The sequence below is a fragment of the Sceloporus undulatus genome, chromosome 1, assembly GCF_019175285.1.
Source record: "Sceloporus undulatus isolate JIND9_A2432 ecotype Alabama chromosome 1, SceUnd_v1.1, whole genome shotgun sequence".
NCBI lineage: Eukaryota > Metazoa > Chordata > Lepidosauria > Squamata > Phrynosomatidae > Sceloporus > Sceloporus undulatus.
The window spans coordinates 196,909,183-196,928,189 of record NC_056522.1 but is presented as its reverse complement, the minus strand read 5'-3'; the positions used below and the strand labels follow the sequence as shown (position 1 = coordinate 196,928,189).

At 40.2% G+C, this 19,007-nt stretch overlaps 1 protein-coding gene across 1 annotated transcript in view; it reads right to left on the bottom strand.

The window, feature by feature from the left end:
- Nucleotides 1–2,734: 2,734 nt before the first annotated feature.
- The window catches only part of HIBCH (3-hydroxyisobutyryl-CoA hydrolase), a 69,499-nt gene continuing 53,226 nt past the window's right edge, over nt 2,735–19,007 (bottom strand). Inside the window, exons 11-14 of the mRNA XM_042438428.1 lie at nt 17,261–17,342; nt 8,022–8,141; nt 4,846–4,879; nt 2,735–3,778 (exon numbers count right to left, since the gene is read on the bottom strand). Of these exons, the coding sequence (XP_042294362.1) occupies nt 3,660–3,778; nt 4,846–4,879; nt 8,022–8,141; nt 17,261–17,342 (355 nt within the window). The 3' untranslated portion in view covers nt 2,735–3,659. The remainder of the gene's footprint in view (nt 3,779–4,845; nt 4,880–8,021; nt 8,142–17,260; nt 17,343–19,007) is intronic.

The following is a 19,007-nucleotide window of genomic DNA, read 5'->3' as shown; positions in this document are numbered from 1 at the left end:
TGCAGCCTAAGCAGCATATTACAGTATATTTTTACAATATGTGTTATGATTTTGTTTCTACCCAGATGATTAATCACTTGCAGAACCGTGTTTGAATAAAATAATATTTCATACGTTTGTGTGTTTTTCTGAAAAACAAGTATATTTCAGCATGTTAAAAGATTTGCCCCCTTTAAAAAAATACAGTACCTTGAAAGTCTATGGTGTGGAAACTGGTGTAATGATACTGACATATTATATAAAAGTATGCACTGCATGCACTGGTAGGCATTCAGTACCGAAGGTACAGATTTAGAATCTAGAGTTAGGGACCCGTAAATGCTTTGTATTGAGTAAGGCTCTGTAGGCTTATTGTAAAACTATGGAATGTCATCCCATTCAAGCCTGGACTCTCAGCATGGTCCATTACATTTTATGTCAAAATCTAGATGCTTGCAATTGTGTTACATAAGGCTTTTGCTTTCTAGTAAGTATTGGTTCCTTTGCAAGCTCTTTCTATTATTGTGTCTAATTTAAACATTGGAGCAAATGGGTTGCTATATGTGTCACTATGCTTTTTATGACATCCTAAACAAAGAGGCAAGTAGGGGATCCAGTTGGGATGCAGAAGACCCTAGTTAAATCTCACCCCCACTACAGAATACATGGGTGGGCTTGGATAAAATGAGAAATCCTGCTTTCAACAAAGAGCTCAGACATGGGATGTAAATCTGATAAAATCAAGTTAGGACTAACACAAGTGCCAGCCTTCAAAACATCCAGGAGAAAAACAAGGGGAATATTGATTTTTACTTCAAGATGGGAAATGACTGAGAAAGCCAAAGGGCAGGTATGTAAATGAGAGCACTCTCTTTGCCCTCTTCCCTTCTATCACCACCAGACAAGCAGCAGCTTCAGACGAGAGCAAGAAGAATAGAAGCAAAGGGAATAAGCATCACTCTTGCATTCCCCAAAGTGCAGCATGCAGCGAGATGGACACAATGTGGGCTGCCCCCCTTCTGAGCATTGAACAAGTATATAATAGGGTGAAGATCATATATGTGTATCTTTTCTCCTTTAACTAAATTCAGGATTAAGAGAAATTACCTACCAATTCTGAAATCTCTCTCTTTGGAGAGCTACTCATGATCAATATGTCTCTTTGATATTTCTGCTTTGTCATTAGCTATTACTGAACAGACTTTTTTTTTCTGAATAAGCTTTCCCCAGCTCTTTTCCTTACATTAATTCTTCAGAGAAATCTAAATTGTGACATTATCTATTGCCATGGTAACAAGGGGAAGACAGGTGGTTTGACCAGCCTCTCTATAAAAAGCCTAGACAGTCTCTGTGCACAACAAATAGAGCTCCACAATCACTTGGAAGTTGTGACGTGCCCGTTTTCATTGACTAACCATAGCTTTAGCTAAAACCAATAGAATCTAATTCCAGGGCACTGTTACATCTGCAACAAAGGATCAGAAGACCACAGTTAACAGACTAGCAAGGCCTCAGTCATAATGATAAAGGAAGGGGAATCTGGCATACACCCCAATAATTTATGGTTGAAATCCTGGTGGTTACATCCAAGTATAGTACTGTACACCCACTGAATCAATTGTTGAGTCAACGTATAGATAAATCTGATTCAATGGCTTATGTCTGCTTCCTTTTAACAGTGCCAATTACCTTGCTCAACCTTACTAGACTAAGGTTGCTAGGTCAAGACTGTCTCTGGCCTTGAAATTTCAAATCAAAAATTGGAATTCTAGGGATGTCACCCCTTAGGATGTCACTGGAGATGAGCTCTGGTGATGTTATGGGTACAGCCCCTGGCAATGTCCTAAAGCACAATACCTTGAGCATCAACCACAAATGTAAAGAGGATGCCAGAGAAATGAAAAAATGCACACCCTTGACAATCCTACCCTTTGTCTGAGTGCCAGAGAAGAGACCAGGCTCTAAGATCTGAGAAACCTATACCAAGGTGAAAAGTTGGCTCACTGCTGATCTCAGTGATTTTGCCTTTACTTATGTAACTGTGTTCTTAATATCTCTGCTTTGCTAAACAGTAGAAGTTACTGAGAATTGAACCAGTTCCCAGATGCCATCTTGCAAGAGGACTCAGAAATTAGAGGTGTCATTGGCTTTCAGTGTAGTCAACCATACTGCATTCTTTGATCACCTACCTGGAAACTATTTTCAATGGTTCTGGTGCTTGCCAGAGAGTCTTGGAAGGTGGTTCTGGGGAGACTATTGTTCAGCTATTGATTTATGAGTCCCACAGGGTTCCATCTTGTTGTCTACCATGTTATTTCACTTGAAGTTTTTTTCTAGCAGTCTCATCAGATCCAGCTCTTACCCTTTTCATCACATTCTGGGAAAGCTATGCAAGTCCTTATTCAGTTTTACCTGAACAAATGAAAACTTAATCTAGATGAAGAAGTACTATTGATAGGAAAGGTAAGTTTGAGAAGAGTCATCCAACTTATTTGAGATGTGGCTTCATTATACTTTTCTGCAAAAGGAGTGGGTGCATATTTTTGGAGTGCTTCTGTGGCTGAGGCACTACCATTTTTTCTGGAGAAGGCTTATATCTTTATGAATCTATTGTTAGCAGAAAAGTTCTTTTTGTGTTTTCTACTGTCCAGTAATATTCACAGATCTTTTCCTGGGCAGGATTCAGACTCAGACAGGTCCAGCTATCTACCTTTTTAAGCAAATTCAGACAGAAGGTAAGAATGAATTCTGAACATGCTTCTTATAGTACTCTTTATTTATTGCTGCTGTTATTAATATTTACTGTTCTAATGTCTCCATTTGAGTCTAAAATAGGTGAAAGACTAGATATAAGGCCATACTGAAAATGGATGACTGGCAATTTTCTAGTCCATAAGCCACTACTTTGACTAACACTAGTATAGATCAGGTACATCAATAAATTACAAACCTTCTGATAATCTTGATTCTCTAGATTAATTAAAACAACAAATCATTTTTTAACACAAAAGAAATGCTTCTTTTATGCTGGAAGGCATGAAGATATTGTTCTTTTTAAAGATCTTTTTCTAAGTCATGTACATATTTAGTTAGTTTTAATCAATTAACTTCAACAGCTAGTGAAACTTAGTGAAACTCAAAATAGAAAAACACATTTTCATGGATACTATTCATCTCATTACAAATCCAATCCTGATTTATAAGGTCAAAGTAGTCAGAGGTGGACAGGGTACATTAGCCACATCATTTACTTTTAGGTGACTGCTCAATTTTCCTTTGAACCCCATCCCAATGGATCACTTCCCCAAATCTTGTTTGGGCCACTGTTTAACTATGTCACCTATCTAGCATAATTAAATTTCTATTATTTTAGATGATCCAAGAATATCTGAGCCTCTATATTAATATGTTTTATTTTACACAGAGAAGTAAAAATGTGTAAACACATAATGCAGCTCTCATCCTAGAGCTTTAATGCCTCTATGGCAGTACCCCAATAACTCCCGCTATTCCTGTACTTGTCTGTAAAAATGTAGGCCTTCTCCATTATATAATAAGCAATAAGTATTTCACTCAATGCTCACTATCTCTTTGCATGATACATTCATAATCATCCATACACTGTGTTAAAGAAAGTTAGAATTAAAAAACCGAATGCTTAGGCTGGCATTAGTCCAAATCTATTGTAATTTGAGATCACTGGTTCCAAGAGACTTAAAGCATGAGTCCAAAAATTCATCTGTTACTTCTTCTAAAGCAGCTGGCTTCCACTTTGGTGACTGGTCTTTGTCAATAATAACTACCAAAGAAAACAAAAAAGAATAATGTTATCAGTTTATAATGTCTGTATTAGAAGTATAAAAATCTTAACCTCTCTCTCTTTCCTGCATATCAAGGGTAAACTACTGTAGTACATCATGTTACATGAGATTTGAGCATTTTCTACTTTTTTTTAAAGTAAGAGCTATTCAACAGTGGAATAGACTGCCTCAGCCGGTGGTGGACTCTCCATCTCTGGAGGTCTTTAAACAAAGATGGGATGAGCACCTTTCAAGTGCTTTTATTATGTATTCCTGAATGATCAGCTTCCATCATAGAAAGTGTCATGTGATAACTAGCACATTAGATTTTTTTTTTAAATGAAGCTATTACTGTAAAAATAGAAAATGGATTACCTACAGCTGCCCTGAATATTTACTTCTCAGTCAGCACTTCACATGGCTATGGAGCTTAGCATGCTGAGTAATCTGGTTACATATATTATAAACAAAAATGTTGTAGGTATTTCTCTCTGCTGTGAATGGGGGGCTTCTTCCTTCAAGAATTCTCTCAACAGTGCTTGCCATTTTTTCATAGCAGGTAACTTAAAAACACACACATCTCCCCGTGATAAAGTATAATGCAATAACTAATGGCATCAGTTTAAAATCTGACCATGCACAGTTGATTCTCTATATTCATGGATGCTGCATCCACGGATTCAATCATCCATGGCTTGAAAATATATTTGTTAAAATCCAGAAAACAAACCTTGATTTTGCCGTTCTATATAAGGGGCAACATTTTACTATGCCATTGTGTATCATAGGATTTGAGCATCCATGGATTTTGGTATCCACAGAGAGTCCTGGAATCATACCCCAGTCAATAACAAGGAATCATTGTACTAGAAAAACCTTAATTATGCATCTTTTACTACCTGGAAATGCAGGTATTTGTCATGCTAATACCCTCAAATCAGATCCACAGGGAAAGCGTAGATACTCAAGCAGCTGTGTTGATTCATATTGTGGGGACAAAAAACAGTTCTAGCAGACTGACAACCATAACCCAGTTTAAAAAACCTCCTTTGGCTTCAATTTTTACCTGCACGGACACCTTCATAGAAGTCATGGCCTCGCTGTAAAATAAAAAGAAATTCATGGTAATATTGGAATTTGCTGGCACACTTCTTTTTCCTCCTGCTGTACTTCCAAAGCCAAATTTTACTAATTAGGTCTAGCCTAGATTGTTAGACTTTGACACAAGAGTAAATTTGTTTTCAGCTTGGCGTATACGTTTGTCTCCCATGCAGCTGCAACTTCCACTACCCATCTCAGGGATCCCTCTGTAATTCTGTGAGAAAACTTCTACCATAGTGTTTGGTATGTTTGCACTGTCTTTGTGTGACATGCATGCCTTCCACTGAAGTAATACGTCTGCATAACCCACTAGTGTGGGTGTGGATAACTGTAGACTATCTAGCACTTGACAGTACTGGTGTGAAGAAAAATGTCTCACTCTCTTGAGAGTGGGCTGGGGCTTCATAAATATTATAAGTGTCTCATCTGCTAGACGTTGCATTTATATTTCTCTGTCTCCTTTTTTTAAAGGGATAATTATGCAAAGAAAATATTTTTTTTAATTGCTGCCATTTGCAGCCTGCTCTATCGCCTGTATTAAAAGGACAAAAGAGCTGAGAAAAGTGAGCCAAATGCTTCCCAAGGCCATTTTTGCCCCTTACAGAAAAAAGATGGAGGGAGAACCAGATTTTTTTTATTACACTCAAAATACCCTGGGAGGGATTTTGGGAAGCTTTTGATCCCCACCACTTTTCAGTACACTGATTTGGAAGACCTCTGTATGGAGCGGACTGGTGAGGAATAAATCAGGAGTGTGGAAGAGAGATCCTTTTATTCTCAACATTTTAACTCTTGGTGTGCTGGGGTCCCACTGGCATCAGTACATACTCAAGGTTTGTGTCGCTCCTATCCTCATCTCCCAGCATATAGCACTTCCTAGAACAAGTACAAGAAGGAGAACTGGGGAAGAGGATAGGAGAACTAGAATGATACCAAGATCTACAGGATTTGATGAGGTCAATAGGATTCACAAAGTTAAAATGCTGAGAAGTTTATCCCCCGTGTCCTGCTGTACACTGATCCATCTATGCAGAAGTATCCCAAATCAATGTACAGTACTGAAAAACACAGTTTCTGGATATTAATCCCAGACTATGTTTACCCTATCCTTCCCCACACCATACAGAGGCCTCCCAAAACAGTATACTGAAGACCATATCACTGGATGTTATTGCTAACTCTGATTAAAATGAAACCTTAAATATTAGGAATGGAAATTCATCCTCTCTTTTCTGCTGTCTTCTCCTCTTCCTCCTCCTCCAACCTAGTCCATGTATGCAGATGTATGGAATGGACTTCAAATGCCTCACCACCACTTCTACATAGATGGACCAGTGGGGAGGAGAAGGAAGAGGATGAAATCCAGTCCTTTGAAATAATAAACAAACAAACAGTTTAACTGCTGCTCATTTTCACAACCACTGCTCCCACTCCCACGAGTGCATGGCCTCGGAGCATCTCTCTCCAGCTGAAATGCAGATGTCCTCATGCTGCTGCTGCTGCTTCATAGGATTTGGGAGCAGGAGCTGCAGCAAGCTATCATGAAGCCTGTTTTCCAGTCTGGTCAATTCCTGGAAGTGAAAATTTCAAATATCTTGTGTGTGTTAAGTGCCCTCAAGTTGATCTCGACCCATGGCGACCTTATGAATGTGGCATCTCCAAGACACTCTGTCCTCAACAACTTTGCTCAGTTCCTGCAGACTCAAATATCCTGATGTTTGGGCTTGCTGGTGATGCCAAATTTACTGTGGACACCCGACTGGCATAGCCTGTGCCAGCCCAGAATGCCTGAGTGCAAGCCATCCATCCACCTCAGCCTCCCAGTTGCAGGATTTCCCTCAATTTTTTTCCACTTTTTTCATGTGGAAAGCCTCCTCCTGTCCTGGTTTTTAAATTTTTGGAACTTTTATCTTGCTAGTTCAGACAACTCTAGACATCATCACAAACTGGAGGTGCCCCAACGATCTCCCAAAACCAGGAAACCTAATGTCTGAGCCTCTGCTGGGCTCAGATAACCTTTTATCTTTGAAATTATGTATGAAATGTGCTGTAATTTGTTTTAACTATGTGCTTTCAAATGAAAAGTCAACCCTCTGTATCCATGGATTCTGCATGCACAGATTCAACCATCAGCTTGAAAATATTTGAAAAGACATTTCTGAAAAGCAAATCTTGATTTTGCCACTTCATATAACTATCCACTGCATGTAATGGGACATGAACATCCACAGATTTTGGCATCCAAGGGGGTGTCCTGAACCAAACCCCAACATACACCAAGGGCCCACTCTAATTGCTTTTAATTGACTTTAATTAACTTTTATAATGTTTGTAAAATAGGATTTTGAGAGCCAGCACGGCATAGTGGTTTGAGTGCTGGATGACAACTCTGGAGATCAGGGTTAAAATCCCTGCTTGGCCATGAAACCCACTGGCTGCCCTTGGACAAATTACATGCTCTCAGCTTCAGGGGAAGGCAGTAGGAAATCTCTAAACAAATTTTGCCAAGAAAACCCCATGATAGGATCACCTTAGGGTCACCCTAAGTCAGAAACAACTTGAAGGCACACAACTACAAACAACAACAAAATACGATTTTAGTTGAACTCTAGTTATATTTGTTGCAAGCTACTTCAGCTAGCAAGCCAGAAGAAAGAAAGAAAGAAAGAAAGAAAGAAAGAGGCAGTGTTGTAGTGCTGGAGTTTTGGACAGAGACTCACTGTTTTATCACACTAGGGGGGAAAAACAGGATTTAAACAAGAGTTAAACTAGAGAAAATCAGGAAATGCCTGATATTTATCACACAGCATTTCCTGGTTTTCTCTAGTTTAACTCTCATTTAAATCCTGTTTGCCCCCTAGTGTGATAAAACAGTCAGAGAGCCATGTTCCAGTGCCTGCAGAGCCATGAAATTCACTGGGTGACACCAAACCAGTTACTCAGCCCAACCTTCCTGACAAGGTCATTTAAGGATAAAGTGGGGAGGAGGAAAACTAGACATGAGTAACCTTGAGCCCACTGGGCAAAAGGTAGAACATGAACAGAACAAATAATAAGTATTACTACTAATCTGAGAGAAGGAGGAGGAGAGAGGGTTCATTGTGGGCTCCAGAATTACCATCCAAATGCAGAATTTCTTACCATGCATGCTTGGCTCAATCTATATTCCATGACAAGTACCTCCTGCAGACTCAAGGAAGCTCCTTCTCTAAGCTGCCTGAAGGTCATCTTTAAAGATGTTGGCGACATTTTAGAAATTGTCTGTGGACAAAACAAAAAATCATTTTCTGAGTAAAATTTCTGTTTCCAAGCATGAAAAATGTTGTGGCACAGGTTCCAAAAACATGGCTACGTTTCTGTATTCATACTGTTCAAGTAACAGTAAAAGTATAAATCCTGACAAGAGTGGAGCCAGTGGTTTGAGTGCTGGACTAGGACTCTGAGAGACCAGGATTCAAATCCCTGCTTGGCCATGGAAACCCACTGGGTGACTCTCGCAGCCTAAGAGGAGGTAATGGCAAATCTCTGAACAAACCTAGCGAAGAAAAGGCGGCAGTTTAGGGTTGTCATGTGTTGGAAATGACTTGAAGACACACAACAAGAGCCAACATCTGATTAGAATAAATCCAAACAAATATTCCTGTTTATGAAAAGCAGGGGTGGGCAACTGTGAGATGTGAAGGGGCCACATTAGCCCCCCCAGGCCGCTTCATTGGATCTTTCTCTCACATACACAAAATGTCCCCAAATGCCCTCTGGGAGTGTGCAGGAGCATTTTCATCATGTTCTCAGCCTCCTCCCAAATCATTTTAGGACCAGGAGAGGCCTCCTTTTAACAAGTACTCCCCTGGCCCTAAAATGGCTCAGGAGGCAGAAACATGGAGAAAATGGTTGCAGTTCCAAGTAGATTTTATAACTACTTCTGTCACCTTAGTATCAGGATGTGGCACAGTTCTGAAAGCTGCCCAGAAATCGTGAGGACAAGGACTCTGAGACCAGGGTTTGAATTACACATACAGAGGGACAATATTGGGCATTTTTGAATAAGTGGAGCTTTCACTGTGCCCATAGCACAGTCCCAGCAGGGAACCCATGACCTCCAGATGTTTTGTTCGACAATTCTCATCACACTTACACAGCATGGCTAATGGTAAGGGATTATGAGAGTTGCAAGCCAAAAACATCTGAGGTCAATAAACTCCCCAGCCTTGTTTGACGCTCACTCTCTGACTGCCACATGAAACAGCTACCATTCATCTTGAAATCAAAATGAAGACAGAAGCCTTCTCAAGTGTGTTTTGTATCTTGTTATATTGGACTGATTACATGTTTGTTATCAGAGATTTCAAAAGTTCTTGAAAGAATTGAGTTATGAGCACTTGGGGGGGGGGGAAAGTTTTCCAGAAATATTAAGGCCTGGATCCAAAAAGCAATCAAACCAGTTCTGCCATTCAAAACAAAAAAGTACAAAGTCTCACTGTACATGTACACACCCAGAGTAGCTCTTTGGATTTTAGCCAACATCTTCTTATCTACTTGCTACACTCCAAAGGCCCTGCCAACAAGCCCAGCCACTCTGAATTGGAAAAAGCCTAATAAACCAAGTTATTGCCGTATCCTAGGACATTGTTCAGAGGTGCTGATAAAGGAAAGTGAGACTTCTTAGCTGTGCAGTAAGAAAAACATCAGCACTTTTAAAGCAAAAACTCTGCAGAAAGTGAGTGTTTGCCTTTCCATAGTGAGCCTCCTTATACAATATAGAGAAGAGAAACACTTCAGAGGTAGGAATGTCCTTTCCTGAGAACCAGGAAGCTTGAACCTCCAGGATGGAGACTGCCTGCCTCAGGCTAGGACAGTAAATGTTTAGAAAACAGAATCTGAGCGGGAGGAAATATTGGCTGGAATTCATGATTACAGTTATGAAAGTGCAAACCTATTGTTGTATATACATAACTGATTCATATTCGCCATCCTTATGTATTCATGATCATGGCAATAGTATGGGAAATAGCTGAAATGCCACCAGGTTGGGAATCTCTGATTTAACCCAATAAATATTTTCTATAGAATGAACACACACTGACTCCTGGAGCACTGTTATTATAACTACTTCTACTATAGTGGCAGTTCATTTCCTCAGGAACCCGCTTGCCTGACATTGCCTATATCTACCTGAAGCAGGGTAAACAACGTGTTGCCCTTCAGATGTTCTGGATAACTAGTCTCACAATTCCTGAGCAATGGCTGTGCTAGCTGGTGCTTATGAGGGTTGTTATGGGAGAGCAACAGGCTCTCTATCCTTGATGCTGAGGGAGGCATGAGAAAGAGAGTAACAAAGCATAGATTTTAATATTTCCCACCCACTCTTTAATGATTCCCACCCAAAAGAGAAGAGTCAGAGTTGGTACTCTTAGCTAAAACTAGGCTCCATCCTTCCAACCCCTGCTTCAACTAACTGGATCAACTTTGAGGCCCAAACTCTCCCAACTACAGTAAGGATGGAAGCGAAAAAGAAAGCAATTGAAAGATGAAGCAAGTCAGATTAAACAAACAGAGAAGATAATTTCAGCTCAGTCAAAGGAATAATAATAATAATAATTTGTTTTATTTATATACCGCTATTCCAAAGATCATAGCGGTGAACAGCAAGTAAGCTAATTAGCAAGTAAGCTAATTTGCCCCCAACAGTCTGGGTACTCATTTTAGCGACCTCGGAAGGATGCAAGCCTGAGTCGAGCTTGGGCCCTTTTGCTGGTCTTGAACTCGCAACCTTGTGGTCTTGAGTGAATGGCTGCAGTACAGGCATTTAACCACTGCGCCACCAGGGCTCCATCCACCAGGGCTCCATGAAGTGCTTCCTACACCATTTCCTAATCAGGTGGGGGTAAGAACTCTCCTCTCTTGGATTAATGAACTTTTAGCTTCCTGTCTCCTGTGCAAAGGAAAGGAACTCCTTGTTCCTGGAATATTCCTCTGCCTATCTCCACAGAAAAAAGAAGCTCTCCCCCCACCCCATTAGGATGTAAATACATAAATAAATAAAGAAGCTTCAAACATGTGGCTTGATGAAAAGATTCAACATTGCAAGAACTAATTTGTTGACACAAGAGAAATAGCAAGTCCTAAAATTTACCTACTGCGGATGTTTTCAACAGGGACATTAAAGTCCTACCCACGGGGGCAAATGGCAGATTTCCAACCAAAAGCATCGGTCATTTTTCCCTGGCTCCTGATCACTCAGTTCTCTCATTCTGCCTCTCCAGACGCCAGCTGATAAAAGCAGTGACCCATTTTGCCTGGGACTTTACATCTGCTAACTCCCAGCTGCTGGGCAGATCCTGTGAGCACAAGCAGCAGACAGCTTTATGCCTCTGGTTTTGTATACATGAATCACTCACTACCAGCTGGCTTAATAGCAGAAGCAAGGAAGAACAAATGATGTTCTGCAAAAGAAATCTCCATAAAACCCAAAATCACCAATCTGCCCCCCCCCCATGTTAATAGCATCTACCTTAGTCCTCGCTTTACTGTTCCAGTTCCTTGAGCTTTCTCTATAACCAGAGGCAACTGGCAACAAGGCATTTCCAGAATTCATACACATTCTTCATGCATTTCAATTTTAATGACAAGTACAAAGCGCAGCTCTTGCATGCGGTACCAAGGGGTAACCTGAGGTTGCTACCACCTATCTTGTGCACTGGCTGGAGGATTTTACTACTGTAGTTTAGCAGAAAACAAAAGCCCATACATAGCATGAGATGGAGGAAACTAACTGCTGATGTCCACATAGTGCTGTATTTTTAAACAGTAATGCACGCTTAAATCCCAATACCAAGATCTAATAGAGGCAGTTCATTTGTGCAACCCTCAATTGCATGAACATCTGTACTCTTTCAAAGTTTACACAGAAAGGTATCTCATACCTCCTTGCATAAGTGATTCCCTGTCCTTGCTAAGAATTTGGCCACTGCCAGGAATTTGGCCAACCTGCACATCAGCTTGCCAACAGTCATGCAAGGAGGGGACACAAAATCCTTTGCCTGAAATGCTGCTGCTCCATCCTCCTGCACACTAGCCCTCCACTTTCTGAGGGGTATCTCATTACTAGTGTTTGGGAGACGATACCCCATGCCTGGTATCAAAAGACTACTCTACAAATAGAGACCAGGGGTACACAATTCTTCCCTACAGAGGTTGCCCAGCTGTGGGACGGAGGAGTAAAATCCAGCCCATCAGGAGCCTCAGTTCAGCAGCTTCTGGACACTTCCATCCTCCTGCTCAATCTCAGATCCACAGAAGATACACCAGAGAGGCTTTTTGGTCCACCAGCATTACATTGGTTTTTGGTCTGATTCCAAAAATACTGCTAAACAAACAAGCACCAGAAACTCCATAATGCTTGCTCAGGGGGTGGGAGAAACCAGAACATGAGAAACTGCCAAATTTGCCAAGCCAGAAAAGAATTAATTACTGTAACAGGAAGAAGAAAGCAAACAGAACCCACTAATAAAGAGCCAAGGAGTACCCCAGCACCTCAGCAGTGGGTGCCCTTTTCCCACCACCCCTCCCGCAACCTTTTTAGTTCTCCCTAAGTTGGAAAAAACATGAAGGTACACAGTAACAACAACTGAAACCCTAAGTGATGTGTTTCCATTGATTGGACAAGGGGGGGGGGGTCCCCTTAAGGAGCAGGGTTTTTATCCTATGTAGTAACAGTTTACCTCGATAAATTCCTTCAAAGTGGCCCCTATGCAAACTAATACAGACTACCATCACTCACTGGTGGTTTGCACAGGGGATCTTCTGGAATGCTGCAAACCTGGATGGGTTCCAAAATTAGCTGAGGAATTCCTCATTTTTGCAGGAGGAAAAGTGGCCTTACTTCTGAGACAATCCATTGTGAGCCGTGTGTGTGTGTGTGTGTGTGTGTGTGTGTGTGTGTGTGTATGTGAGAGAGAGAGAGAGAGAGAGAGATCACATTGCATTGTTATAGTGATGTTATTCCACTTTAACTGCCATGGCAACATTCTGTGGAATTCTGGGGCTTGTAGTTTAGCGAGTTCTCAGCTCTCTGACACAGAATTCTAAGGGCCCCTCCCTAAACTGCAAATCCCAGGATTCCATATGATGTTGCCATGGTGGTTAAAGTGGAATACAGTGCAAAAACACTGTAGTTTGTTAGGGCCCAGTGAGAGAGAAAGACCTATCCATCTCTGTAAGACTAAAGACTATACTAGAAAGCTCTGCTCATATCTCACACGTACTGGGATGTTAAGATCCATACCATTTGCCAGAGTGAAATACCAGGGGGTGTGTTAAAAATTTTCAAAATGTCCCAGTGGAGACCAGTACAAGGGATTCCCAAAAGGCTGAATGGGGAGGTATTTTTAATGGCAGTCAAGCAAAAGAAAAGGGAATGACAGAAAAGTACAGAGGGTGGGTGTAATCTTGAGGAGTGATTCACTGAGCCTTTCTATTAATAAATACAATGTGCTAAGAGGAGGTGGCGAACAAGATAAGGAAACTGAAGAGAACAGAGGAAACATTGGCCCATTAGCAGAGTGAAATAAATGCAGGATTCTCACTGGAGAGAAGGTAGCTCTCTCCAACGTCAGCTTGTGCTCCATACCACTAATGATATAGGCATAGGCCAGGATGGGCTCAAATTCTGACAACATGAAACAAGTGGTCTTCCAAAGCTCAATGCCCACTAGGCCTATCCTCCCCGGAATATTCTGTGTGGTAATAGCTCTCCAGAGAGACAAGCATTCGAGCACAACATACAGTGCTTAGAGGAAACTGCCTTGCCCTCCTCCCTTCTCATCTGGGAAAGAAGCATCAGGATTAAATGAGAGATGAACAGCTGTTCTTCGAAGGGAGGGCTGGAACTCAAGCTCCCCCAGATTAAGGGATCCTCCTGGAAACAGCAGCTTTACCAATCAACCAGTTCTTCTGTTTTCAATATTTAGTAACTGAAAGAAAAAAAGCAAGGAAACTCCTCATACAAAGCTAAGATAAACAGTAGAGGGCTTGGCTGAAGCAGCCATTAGTAGCCACTCAGGAGCAAGTAAATGCCTCAGTGAGAAAATAAGACTACAGAAAATAGGAAAGCCTCTGAACTGACAAATCAGCACAAAACTGCTCAGTAATTATGCGTTGCTTCTCTCTATCCACAAACATTTGTCTACACGGCATGTCAAAAATGCAGTTCTGCATTTTCCACTTGCTAATATTTACAGTGACATTTCCCCCCTTTCTGTCAGACAACTGGATTCAAGTATGAACTAGGAACAGAATGTATCGTGGGTTGCCACTGAATTCATGAGTCCAGGTATGGAAATCTGTCTTCCGTTTTATCCATTTGCCTTGTGGGTAAACTCACGGCAGAGCACCTGAAAATTACATGGCAGGGGATAAGCATCTGCAGCATCACAACGGGGTGAGATGAACTTTATCAAATCACTTGCGGAATGTGGTAAAAATCAATTCTGCATGTTTCTGGATCCTGGGGATTATCACATGGTTGCATTTGTTCTGCAGTAGGTTTAAAAACAGCCGCTATAGAACAAATTGTAGCCTGTCCTCTATCCAAGGTGACATTTTAGGGGAAATGGAAAAGAGCAATACTACAACTGCCTACTCAAAAGTAGATTCCGCTTAGGTGGGGTATATTCCCAGGTTACAGGAATGCTGCCCAAATAAGGGAATATGGAAAAGCTCCCAAATCTGCTTGTGAGAGGAGACAGAGAGCTAACACCTTTTCCCTAATCATTAAATATGTTAGAGACTTCACCCAGTACATTAAAGGATTAATATCACAGCAGTGAGCCAGACCAAGAAAGGGCTGTAAGTGATCAATCAGAGTCCCTAAGTGTTTCCTCTAGAAGAGAAGGAATGGGGTAGGTAGGCAACTCAGTGATATGCATTGGGGTCAGACTTCATTATACTTGGAAGAAACCCACTGAAATCAATGGAGCAAGTCCATTATAACTGCATTAAGTCCAGCTGGTTTAATGAGTCTAAACATGAGTAAGCCCAGTTCAAGTCCATTGTGATTCAAGTAAAGCATAGGCTCAACCATTTTATCTCAATTCAACTGCATGTTTCAAATTATCCCAGATTGAAAGCAACGTGCATTTTTGACAATGTGAGCATTTTGATTCCAGATATCTAGAGTCTTATGCATATCCATGACCAGGATCTCAGAGTCCCAATTTCAAGAGAAAGGTGGGATGATGATGATGATGATGATGATGATGATCATCATCATTTTTAAACTAGTCACTGTTTTTAAAACATGGTTATGCACAGCTTATTGCAAAATGAAGACACATATAAATACAGCTGGAAGCTACATTTCTGCACACATCACACTGACTTGTACAGCTTCTCATCCAGTTAGTGATGACTGTGTAAATGGTCTAAACTGAATCTGATCAAGCACCTAGAATTTGGAATAATACTGTAACTCACTTCTAAAAAACCCAAACCCACTCACCACCCAGTCCAGTCAATATACAATGGGCTCTTATTACTGAGACAAAGAAATATGTGCATGTTCTTATCTATTGTAGTAACTAGTGATAAAGGACAAGGGAGCAATTATGTTCTTTTGGCAAGCCCAAATTATTTACTTCCTCTTAACTATTTCTATAAAATTGTAACTGCATTCATCAACAAAAATGTGTGCACATGCCAGTGTGTCTAATGTGTTTATGCATCTGTGAATGAGAGTGAATAAACAATTTTACAGTGGAGCCTCTGGTTTTCACTGAAAGGTAATGAGCAAAAGACAATAATTTAGGATCTCTGATTCCAGGACTGATGTTTTGATAACACCAAAAGAATCTAACTCATATCACTTTCTTTTCCTGAAAACAGAGGGCACAAGCAGTCAAGTACTGACTTAGTTAAATAAACAGAACATGGGACTTAGGTTTACAAAATTATCTGGCTTTGTCTAAGCAGGATCTAAAATATAGTAGCCTCAACTAATTAGCCTCTGCTTAAAGCAACTCAAAATACAACTTTCTTTCTAAACTGCTACTGACTAAACAAGTCAGATTAAATCCTAAACCTTTTCTACAGTATACACAGTGTTATTGACAATCAAGAAGAATTCAAGATAAGACCAATATTAATTCATTGGCAAATCATTATTAGTACTGTACAGTAAATCAAAGTTGCTTTCTCTATGCTATGGAGCGTTGTCTTTTCAATACTACAATTTACAGAAACACCCACAACACATACAACACATATGCTTTACTTCAGCTCAAATTACAATGCCCATATAGGTCAAAGGAACCACAATACTGCCTCAACCAGCAGAAGCTGAGCTTCGAAAAGTTACCTTTTGAACTCAAACTCCCAGGAGGACCACCCAGCATGGCCAGCATGGTCAGGATTCAGCCTCAAGCAAATACTTTAAGTACATCTTTGGCTCAGTAAAATGAACTATTTTCTTAAACCAGCACTTTTTAAATTCACTGTGTCCTTCTTCTGTTGGTTCTGGGTACAGTGTAAAAGAATTAAAGCTGATACAATACAAAACATATGGAACCAGTACAATAGTAGAAACAGTAAGTGTCAGACTAGATCTTTTTAAATTATATTCAAAATTGAACCTTTAAAAAGGAGAGGTATCAGATACTGTCTTTCCATGCACAGATAACTCTTTAATCCAGCAGAAGCTTTAAAAAAACAGAAGGTAGAGGGAGGAAATTCTCAATAATCCCCTTTTCCCTCTCTAGCTCCGAGTGTTTCCTCTCCCCAAAACTGCTCCAAAGGGTTGGAAGACCCTCCAGAACAGCTAGAAAGATGGTAAGGGGACTGCAAGAGAAAAAAGGAAATTAGGAAAAATCATCTCTTTTTTCTTCTGTTCATGCATTGGTTTCAATACATTATGAATAGCTAAAGAAAAGTAAACGTAGCTATGTGCATCCATCCATACGTATTTTTAAAATAAAATAGAATGCAAGAATCAACTTAAGTTGAAAGAAAAATCCTACTGTTCACTAGTCAATACTGTTCCCTTTTGAGAGAAAATGCATAGTTCCTTTGGAACAATGGCTTTGGAGTAAACTAAGGTGCCCCTCAGAGAAGAATAAATTGTGGTCCTGAGTTTGATAGGAGAATCTCCCTAAAAATTTATCTGTTGGAGGTGTGACCTCTTCCCCACAACTGACAGAACACGTAAGTTACCATCATTTTGTACTGAGTGAAATAGCCAGAGACATTGTGATTTACCTAATGCTACAGTCAGTTGCCTTGTAAGTAATGTGACATGGCTAAAAAGTAGCACATGATGTGTGTTAAACATGCATGTCAAGCTACGTAAGGGATTTAAAATCGTATTTAAAAAGGAAATACCACATTACCTCTAGTTCTTTCAGTGCAAAAGGAGAGCCATCTTTCTTTAGTTTCTGAATTATCTCTTCCATGCTGTTTGCTGAAAATAGACTGAAAACAGAAAACAGACACATCAGTCACAGAATCATAGAATCACAGAACTCTGATGAATGCCCATCTGACCACTGTTTAAAAATCTCCAAAGAAGGGAAGTCCATCACATTCTGAGATAATCTGTTCCACTGCTGAATAGCTGACTGGACAGCTCTTTCTCAAGTTTAGTATGAACCTCCTTTCATGTGACTTAGTCCATCAGTCTGGGTCCTACTCTGGAGCAACCAGAAAGAAGTTTGTTCCATCTTCAAAGTTGACAGCCTTTCAGGTACTTGAAGATGGATATGAAACTGTCTTCTCTTCTCTAGGCAAAACATGCCCAATTTCCTCAGTTATTTCTTATAAAGCTTGGTTCCTAGGCCTTCACCATTTTGATTGCCTCCTTTGGAAATGTTCAAGCTTGCTGATATCCTTCTTACACTGTGGTGCCTAGAACAAGTATTCAGGCAAGGCCTGCAGAAGATTGGTACTATTTTTCCCTTGATCTAGACACTAATCCTTCTGTTACTGCAGCCTAGAATCGCAGTACCTTCTTTTGCTATCATAACACAGTGCTGACTCATGTTTACTTTGTGATCTACTAAAACATTTAGATCCCTTATCAAATATATGAATGTACTATGTGTACTCCAAGGACACCACACATATGTGTTTGCATTACCCTTACCCTGAGTAAGATCAGGCAAACAGGAAGCTTTTAGACCATATCAAAAAAGTCCTAAATAAAATAATCAAATCTGACAGTGTTTTTATAGGGAATAAACTACAATCCTTTATGCTTTTGCCAATATACCTTCATAAGATCATCACATCTTCAAATTCTGCACTTAGAAAGTAAGACACTGATGTCAAGCTTTTATTTTTTGGCATGTTGAGATTTTGTATATCAATAATTAACACTGCCAAAGTGGTAATCAAATGTTGGTTACAAAGATATTCTTACAGTCATTAAACCTTTTAGACACGTCAGTTATTATTTAAGCAAATCATAGTTATTTGGATGATAGATCACTCTCTTTCTGCCCACTGATTTTAAAACAAGTGTTGGAGCTCCAATCTTGTGCCACCATTTCTTATTTTTTTGTGGGCTGGGGGGAACCCTGTTCAAATATATTTTTTAAAAAATCAGGCAGGATCCTATTCTACAAAGCTCTGACAAATTCTGTTTTTAACAAAGCTCTTCCTTTTACAGGGTGCCATAGGACATTTAGTGAAAAAGACATGAATGACAACAACATTCAAGGGCTGGACATGATTGCTGCTGACCCATGTCTTTCAATGTGGGCAGTGTGTGAAGTGGAGTGGGATGCTATTTCACTTCTTTTCAGGCAACCCTATTATCTTGCCATTTTTTCAGGCAGACATAACTAATGTAACCATCCTGCTTTTTTCTCCCACTTCAAAATGAGCCCACTTGCTTTCTTCTCTCATTTCAGACACTGAACGTAGGCCTTGCATATTGGGTGGGGGATGACATACAAGGTGAAGTGTATTTAAAGAGGGCTGCTGAATCATCTCTCCTGTTCACTGCTTCTCACTCTAGGGTGCCATTTAAAACTCAGTTCAAGTATCATAGATCAGATAATGGAATAAGTTCAAAGAACCAACTACGCAGGAAAAGTAGAAGACAGGGAGAGGTTTCTACATAGACTTCTTTGCTTC